The following is a 9,725-nucleotide window of genomic DNA, read 5'->3' on the forward strand; positions in this document are numbered from 1 at the left end:
GGAGATGCTAAGTCCATAGCAGGTAGGTGATTGTGCAAACGTCTTTAAACATGTGGTTGTACTGAAACATCTCCCACGATGGACTTAATGGATTGGGCTTTAGGAGTAGAAGGAAAGGGGTTAGTGTGACTTGAGAGGAAAATGGGGAGGTGGAAGAACGCAGATTCGAGCAAGGTAGGTGAAGAAGAGGTACACAGATGCTTATCAGATGAGGTGTACTGTAGTAGGCCTACTGTGATAGGAGAACTGGAGAAAGAATGGAGGAGGGAAAGTATTCTCTTTCCCTGAGGACAAATTCGTTTTATACCCGATGCAGTGTTTAGTGTGCTGTGAACACTGGTATGAGGTGGCTTGGTGAAAGAATAAGAAAATCGGTCCACCTGAACTTATTTCAATGTACTGTTCTTACCTATCATGTTGTGGTGTTTCATGGGTGTTTTAGAATGGTCCATCCTTTTTTTGTTGTTGCATCATATTGGAGTGAGCAGCTTTGATAAGCAGTGTCTTTTCTCCCTGAATGCAGTCCGTTATCCGATGTTCTGTAACCCCCACATGCCCAGGTGCCTTAGGGTGAATCATGGCTGCTTATAAGCTAGCGTATGACCTTTCCTGTGACAGATATAACCAAAGAGCACATGAGTCAAAGCTGTAAAGTGCACAATATACTCCCCCCCCCCCCCCCCCCCCCCCACAAGAACCACCAGCTCAACTCATTCATTACGTATGCAGTGAATAAAGAGGGCAGAAAGCAGATGAACATTGACATGAATAATGTAGCGCTTTTGCTTTTGGCTCTTAGACAAACACAGTTTCTCTAACTGCAAGTTTCAAGAAACTGCAAATGTCATTAATGCTTTTTTCCCCCCCTTTCTTCATTTATTGAATTTGCACTGCAACGAGGGGGAGGGGGCCAAATTGTATGATCTACATTTATTTATAAACATTTTTTTTTATATCAAAACAAAACATGTTCAAGCAAAGACAGAAGGACAAAACATATCTGATTCAGGGTAGTGTATACACAGGAGTTTCTGAGTTTTTCATCTGCACACTGAAACCAATATTCATGCCCTGAATCTGCAGACAGTGGTTTTGCTATTTGGTGTATCACAAGCAGCACACTTTCGTATAGATTCATCTTGGTAGTCGATGCAATTCTCCCCAGAAAACTGGCATTCATTTGTTTTAATCTAAGATAAATTTTAAATAGTTTATACAATACAACATTTGAAATGATACATGTAAAAAAATATATGTCATCATCTTACAATACAGTACCGTTTTAAAGAACAATGGAAATAGAAACAAACACTGAAACAACATCTTTACACACTCTCTCCACTTAACAATATACAGCACGTGTGAAATCGTAACCTGTCATAGGGTAGTTTTAGTAGGATTCTACGGACACACCTGGACACAATTTCAGTTGCGGATGCTGAACAATATAGGCCACATAACAGACCCTGAACATACAAAAGGAATTTTGTTATTTCACAGAAAAAAAAGGCTTTGTTCATGCACTTTGTACATGCTCCACTGGAAGACAGATTATGTCCTAGCGCCCCCGCCCCAACACCTGGGATCCATCGTTTATTAAACTTTCATTGCTTGGGGGGGGTAGTCTTAACAGTGGATGATTCCATATCGTCGTTGTCGGGTGGAAACCATGTATGTCCAAGACCTTTCTTTTTGTATTTATCGTTTTAAAAATGAACTAAACTAGTGAAAATAGCTGATCTACAAGCACACAACGCCTCGCACCGCGAGGCGTTGTGTGCTTGTAGATCGGCTGTTTTCACTACTTTTGTGCGACAGTCTTGTATGATGAAGCAGGGCTTTACTTGGTGAAAAAACTAAAAAACTTGGAGATACGAGGTTTCTACGCGACAGTGACGCTATCATTTCAACACAGACTTGGACAAACAACTGTCTGCGAGGTTTTTGCAAACTTTTTATTCTTGCAGAGGTCTGCCAATGCAGCTATAGCATCTGGTATTTCACTGATGGGACGGCCAGAACGACCATTATTCCCTTATCAGTAATCAAAAGAGAGAGGGATAGATTACTGATCACAGGCATATACCTCATGTCAGGCCCCCGATATGGATTGCACTTTCAAAACGGGGACTTGCCAATAGTGAAGAATGCTGCACACAGCACTTTTGTCAGCGCCAGGTTGAAGAATTTATGCAGCTTTTGTTGTTATCCCCAAGATGTAAATCTGTCTACAAATTTGCACCGTGCAGCTAGTTTTCAGCTGCCGCGCTTTCCTCAAACACACTGAGCAGCCGGCGGTTTCTCCATCTCTAAATATCAGCTGTACACAATGGGGAGCTCAATCACTTAGCGTGCGGGACATCAAAATCATCCCTTGCATTAATGTATGACAACTGCCCTAGGACATCATGTTTTTATAGCTCATAACCAGGTAATACTTGGCTGAATTGGCACTACGGTGTGCAATCATAAAGGACATCACACACACTGTAATGTAGATTGTGTTTTGAACAACATCCATTCAAATGAGAACTCCCCCCCTCCCCCCCCCCCCAACCCACCCCTACAAGCTTGTCTGGAAATCATTCACATAAAAGAAGAAAAAAGAAAAGGGCGATATTCCAAGGGAAATACTGGAGAAAAGCACTGAGCCATTTAGTTGTGGATGTTCTCATTTGATTTCACTCTGGAAACACAGAGGTGTGGAGGGGACTTTTGCAGCGGTGGAATGAACCAATCTCAGAAGGGTCTTGATCTATGACACTAAACATGACCTCATGGGAAAGAAAGGAACAAGTTGGATCGTAACAGTGCGACAAAACATTACCAAAAAAAGGACGTGGCGGCAAATTCTAAATCAGTGGTTCTCAACCTGTGGGTCGGGGTCCCCAAGTTATTTTGGGGGGGTCCCCAGATGATTAGCTTAATGTGAAACATTGTTTTCTCACTCTACAGTAAACAAACCAACATAAAGTTTAAGTGTATAGAGGGTGTATGCACATTTCTAAAGTGACAATTTGAGGACTTTTTAATACAGCTAAGATGACAAATTAATCATTGGTCAAATATTAGAGGCAGAAAATGTGAAAATAGCCGATCTACATGCTCACAACGCCTCGCAATGCGAGGCATTGTGAGCATGTACTGTAGATCTGCTAGTTTCACAATAGAACTGTGTTATACAAAATGTAATGCCTCAACTGTTAGTGCTCGTCAGGGTGGGGGCTCCCCAGTTAAAATATGATTATTTTGGGGCCTGAAAATGTTGAGAACCACTGTTCAAAATGAGCGTCTTCTGTTTACACCTGGAGTTATGAACGAAAGTCAGGTTTATGTAAACATTCATCTCTTTTTATTGCATTGCTGAACTTGAATGGTACATTGAAGCCTGTTGCTTTTGGAAAGGGTGAATAGCAGTGTCAGTAGCATTGTGTGCTGCCTTATCATAATGAGGAATGAAAAAATAATAATACAGGGGCGGTTTTCAAGAATTCCTTTTCAGGCAACATTTTGAAGTTTGTTGAAGTTTGCATGCGCTGCATAGGCCTTGTTATCTGATGTCTACATGGCACATAAACTAATGCAGAGAAACAAAGCTTCAGAACTGTTTTCGAGTATCTGTCGGTTTCACTGATGGGGCCGGGGGGGTCTGCGTGATGGGGCTCGGCCAAAGCCGCCCCCCTCGTGCCGCCGGGCCTGACACACACACACGCACACGCGCACGCACACACACACACACACACACACACACACACACACACACACACACACACACACACACACACACACACACACACACACACACACAGACAGAGAGAGCAATGCTGTGGAAAGAGAGGGAAAACCACTGAATTGAGATCCTATAGCTTTGGGGGGAGGTTGTTTGCTGGTGTACAGTGAGCCAAACACAGACCAATTTACTTGGGGAAATTGTGCTGTGGTGGAAAGAATGGAGAGAGAGAGAGAGGGGGGGGGGGGGGAGGGAGAGAGAGAGAGAGAGAGAGAGCGCGACCCAAGATCCCCCCATTCCTCACTGTGCAATCTCATCTGGGCTCCTGGAGAAGATGGGTGAAAGCAAACATTGTTCTGCTGTCAGGCGCCTTTGACAGAACATACAGTGCTGAGAAAAGAAAGGTATTGGCCCACACAGCCAATCACCCTCAGAGCCTGGCAGAAAATTAAAATTAGGGAGTAGAAAAAGTTAGCCATGACATGAATGATGAATATTCAAGCAACCATGACCGCTAATACTTTGCCGCGGGGGTTTCCTTTTTAGAGAATCTAAATAACTCAGGGGGCGAGTAGGGATCTTTTCTCGAGAGAAATCCCTTGTTTTGTGAGCTCATTATCAGTCATGAAATGTGTGAATGAACGTGTCTAGAAAAATATGTTGCGATGCTCTGTGATAACAATCCTTTCTTGCAATTTGGAAATAATTAGTCTACAGACAAAATACATACTGTACAGTAACACAATGTAATATTGGCAATTCGTTTGTGCATTATTAAAAAAACAGTCGAAGAACGAATAAGCAAATGAGTAGCAGGCCATGAACAAAAAAAAAACAGTAAGACTCCCTAATCGGGAGATAAGCGAAGCGATAGGGAATATGGGAAATGGGACAGATCCATGTTGATGACATGACTTTAGAGATACTGTGTAACGCTTTGCGTGATTTTAGATCATTTTTGGATCACAATCCAAAAATGTGTTTTGCAAAAATCGTCCTGATGGTTGCGCTAAATGGGACAGATCCATGTTGATGACATGACTGTAGACATACTGTGTACCGCTTCACTTGTTAAAGACTTAATTTAACATATTAATCGTCTTATGATTTGTATAAATAGCTTAAAAGGTGGGATTATGTATTATGCGTTACATAAAAGAAAGGTCTATGGCATGGGATATCTATGAACACTCATGTTCACATACACTCTGAGGTCACCTGAACAATTAAGAACGATTGTGATGGAAGATATAAAAAACTATAGATCGATTTGGCAATGAAAAATTACAATCAAACACTTACATACAAAATAAATAATAATAAACCTTGAAACAATGAAGTTAATAAATAATGATTAAAAAAAGTATTTTATACGTCTACAGTCCTCATTGGCTGGGAGGCTGTGTAGTCCAAAGACTTATACTTCTAATGATAAGCCACTCTTTCTGGCTGGCCGTGACCACGATGCGCACACACTCAATGTCAAAGGCGATCTTGTGGTCCACGTCTTGAACCTCAAAGTTGCCATTTTTAAACTCCCCCAATGTGATGTAGGAGGAGCACTGTTTTCCCTTCTTAGTCCCCACGAGTTTTTCCCCAACCTCCAGAGCTCCATGGTGGAGAATGTCATTCTGCCGGTCGTCTGAGCCGGTGGCGATCTTTATTTTGCTAATCTTGGTGGATTTGTTGAACACTATGACAAAGAAATCTCCGGTGGTAGGAGGCTTCCCCCAAAAGTATTCGTCCACGCTGCTGTAAGCCTTGGTGGCATCGTAGTTTTCAAAGACATTAATGTTGGTGTACAGGCTGGCGGGAGGGTTGTCAGGAATGTCTACGGAGTCTTCCTCAAAGTCATCGTCCTTCAGTTTGTTCTCTGCTCCCTTGTAAGAGGAGTAGTAACCCATGTGCTGGAATAGCGAGGGCTTAAAGCGGATCACATCCTTCTGGGCCAGCAGACCCCTGAAGTGAATGAGGAGCCAGTCACATGGCATCTCCTGGTAGAACATGAGCAGGAAGTGGGCCAGACGTGGCAGGTCTCTGGAGTGGTACAGCTTCCCTATGTAGCCAAGCTTGGAGAACTCTAGCATCACCCAGTAGGAACCTTCTCGGGAAGTGATGACCTTCTTCAGTGCTGTCAGAAAGTTCCTGGAGCAGCGCACATCATCCTCTAACATCATATAGAAGTGAGAGAGGTTTGTGCAGAAGTTGAGGAGGAAAGCATAGTCCACGTTCTGCTTGGAACGGAAACGGACCCTATCCTCTGGGTCATTGTAGTTCCTTTTCAGCCCATCCAGAGATGGGTAGTACTCTTCCGGAGCGTGGATTACCAGCAGACGTCCAGCAATGATGTGGTGGGCAAACTTCCTGGTGATCTCCTGCACCAGGTTCTCACACCAGACCATGTCAAAGTCTGCCAGATGGACCACAACCACAATCTCTTTCAGTTCCTCATAACTGGACTGGTCGAAGATGGACTTGATGGTCTCCAGGAGGTAGTTCCCACGTTTCCTTTTGACCGACGACAGGCCAATAGTGAGATACTCTGAACAAAAACAGATAATAATAAAATATAATACAGAGGTTATGAGGTTTGTACATTGCTAGTTTGGAGTATTTCATGAGAAAACAAGCATGCACGATTATTTTAAACTGAGGTTATAGTTTACTGCATGCAATTAACATGAAATGCCATGTTTGTGTTCTTAAAGGGGGAATAAGCAAACTATTATATTTTTAACATACGGCAACATAAAATGTATAATACATATATGAGCAATGCATAGGCCTATATAGCTTTCCTATAAAATACATATACAAGGCTAATGCTAAATGGATGTAATGTACTGTATGAAATAGTTTGAAATACATTGAGAATGTAAATCTGTGTGCTGCTTTTTCCACATATTGGTTGGATCGGCAGTTCTACAAAAAATGTTTTGTTTCATACAACTGTACATTGTGTACGTACAGTAACGGCAGGGGAAGCTAAGAACATAGGCAAAGATCGGAGCTATCCGCGTCCAAAAGTTGGAGTCTGTAGGACCAACCATGTGCTGTGAGGCCCCAGACATGCTTACTCAGTTACTCGTTATGTGAAAGTCCTATGACATTGTATAATTAATTAAATATAAATAAGGCTTTAGCCCATGCCTGCACCACTGAAGTGCTGACAGAATGGAACCTCTTGACCTTGTGTGGGTTTATGGCAGGTTCTACCTATGTAAGTGGTTCCCAAGCGGTGTGATTATTGAGGCTAACTGGTGTGCCATGAGACAAGTCTAGGTGTGCCTACTGCCCAAGGATTTTGTGACAACCACATATTATTATTGCAAAATACAGTATACATTTTACAAAAGTTAATAATTATTTAAAAAAATGTGTCAAAATGTATCAGTACTTTATGCATTCTCATTCCCAAATACAGAGGCAAATTCTATATACTCTAAAATATATTTGAAACGCTTTCAACTTGAAAGTGAAAACTATTAATTTATTATTTCGCACACAAATACATTAATAATTAAAAATAAAAGAATACACAGAGTGTTACTTAAGTATCATAACACGTGTTATAGAGTCTATTTTAAGTCGCACAGATGAATAGAGGTGTGCCACTAAATTATGATTTGCCCTTTGAGGTGTCTTGAGGACAAAAAGTAGCTACACTGGGAACGGAACAGAGGTCGTCTTTGTGCCATGCTCTAACTATTCAGCTACAGAGGGCCAATATAATTAAGACAGATAGTGAAATTAAGGGAACTCTCCCAAGGTCAGAGACAAAACACCTATAGGACATCTTCATTTATAAATGCTTAACTTACTCTTGCGATTCAAGGGGGTTCCGGCGAGATAACGATATGTGACATTAATGGTTCCAGAGAAATTAGTCAGGTCTCGGAAGGTGTGGATGTAGCGCTCTGTGCTGGGAGGGTGCACCGACGCTTCCCTCAGCTGTCGTTTATCCTCCTCCAGCATTGTGGAACAAAGACAAGACAAATTCTTATTAGGATGCCAAACAAAGCAAATGTCTCACATTCACTAAACAAAAACAAACACACATTGTTACTACTGATAGGTGGAACATTCTATGCCATCTTGAAACGCTGTATTTTAATAAAACTGTATTAAACCATTCTAGCTCTTGACAGTTCTAAGAAAAAAGGAATATTCAAATGCCATTGAGCATAACAAGTAAACAGACTTAGATGGGAACACTGGAGAGCCAGAAAATGTGAACTTGTTCTTAATAATTTAAACAACAAATACAGACAATGTGCCATGATCACCAAGTCTTGATGCCAGCATGAATAAGACATAAATCAACTGCATGATTTCAACTCGGGCCCATGTCATGAAATTTTAAACATGTTTCCTTTGAAAACAAGAATCTATGAAAGGGACAACATGGATGTTATTTACGAATACAAGACTATCTCTGGTTGCACAAGTATACTGGGTCACATGCATTTTAGGGGAACAAATAATTAATTAGATGGGGATTTGACCTAAAAATCTGAAAAGAAAAAGCACAACCCATTTTAACAATAAAGTGACACTTTATCCTGGGCAGAGGAACATTTTATGCATGTTCATGTTTCTGGCAAACATTTTAAACATCGTTTCTGAATATCTTCAGCCTGGAAGCAATTTTTTAAACGTCTTTATTCAGTGACCAAAAAATTGAGAAGGAGGCGGGGAGGAGCTGGAAGAGGGTTGGGCAGGCCTGAGAAGGAGGCGGGGAGGAGCTGTGAAAGGGTTGGGGAGGGGGGTGCAGGCCTGCTGAGCAGGAGGTGGGGAGGAGGGTGGGGCAAAATAGCGTAGTCCCACTCAGGACAAGGTGGTACTGCAGATGAAAATGCTCTGAAAACCAGGCAGAAATAGGGGCTCTGTATTCAGGAGTGGTAATTTAGCCTCAAACCTTTCGAAAAAACCTTTTCGGGACATAAACAATATTATGTTAATTATTTTTAAATCCATGGTGTAGAACGTTTAATCACAATATGGTGCTTATTTGATTAAATAGTATGGTCACAATTGGTTGATCAAGTTTGTAGTCTGACTGATCAGGACACTGCATTGCTAGTAACACAAATGTACAAAAACAAACAAACAAAAAACCTCACACAAACCGTACTACAAAAACATGCAAAAGTAATACGCCAACACAGTACAAACACAATACCGTGCCTACTCACAAGGACATAGCCGTCCTCAATGTAGAGGTTGAGGAAGAGGAGGAAGGTGATGAGGAAGCCGAGGAAGGGAATTGTGGAGCGCTTCCTCAGACACCTCATCTTGTCCAGGGATTTCCACACCAGTCTCATGGCGGACAAACACTCACTGGGATCTGCAACGAGAAATGTGAGACATGTCATGCAGGGACGTGCTGGCCATTGGGAAAAGCGGGACAACTCCCGAACGGCCGGTTCATTCCCGGCCGGTCCAGGCCGGCCATTAGGAAAAGAAAAATTTAAATAAAATGTCGGCCTTTGTTCCATTTTGGGTGCTGGGCGGCCAACAAAGTAAATCGTCACTGTCGGGCAGAAACCTCGGATCTCCAAGTTTCAAATTTGTACATTTTTTCGCAAAGTAAAGCCCTGCTTCATCATACAAGGCATCGCACAAAAGTAGTGAAAACAGCAGATCTACAAGCACACAACGCCTCGCGGTGCGAGGCGTTGTGTGCTTGTAGATCGGCTGTTTTCACTAGTTTAAATCAAACGGTTTTGGACACACAAGGTTTCCACCCGACAACGACGAAATATATATGTAATTGGCCCACTGGCTTGTTACTTGTCATGATCTGAAATGGCAAATCTTTGAGTGGCAGTGAGGACCTCTCCAACTCTTTTTCCCGGGCTGAATCGGGGGCCCAGCACGTCCCTGATGACATGTTAGGCTTGCCGTGTATGTCATCAGCCCCCCAGGCTGTATGCAAATCATCTGTCTTCCTCTTGAGCGCCAATAAGTTCTGGGGGAATTCATATTAGTGCTG

The 9,725-nt window shown here is 42.2% G+C and overlaps 1 protein-coding gene across 1 annotated transcript; it reads right to left on the reverse strand.

Annotated features, from left to right (window-relative positions):
- Nucleotides 1-5,115: 5,115 nt before the first annotated feature.
- mgat4c (mgat4 family member C) lies at nucleotides 5,116-9,054 on the reverse strand (the record flags this gene model as incomplete). Its single annotated transcript, XM_080736086.1, has 3 exons — nucleotides 5,116-6,272; nucleotides 7,552-7,696; nucleotides 8,926-9,054. 3 exons carry the CDS (start codon nucleotides 9,052-9,054, stop codon nucleotides 5,116-5,118), a joined length of 1,431 nt encoding a protein of 476 aa, XP_080592212.1.
- Nucleotides 9,055-9,725: the final 671 nt, after the last annotated feature.

Source organism: Nannobrachium achirus (genome assembly GCF_963921795.1).
Source record: "Nannobrachium achirus genome assembly, chromosome: 11".
Classification (NCBI taxonomy): Eukaryota; Metazoa; Chordata; class Actinopteri; order Myctophiformes; family Myctophidae; genus Nannobrachium; species Nannobrachium achirus.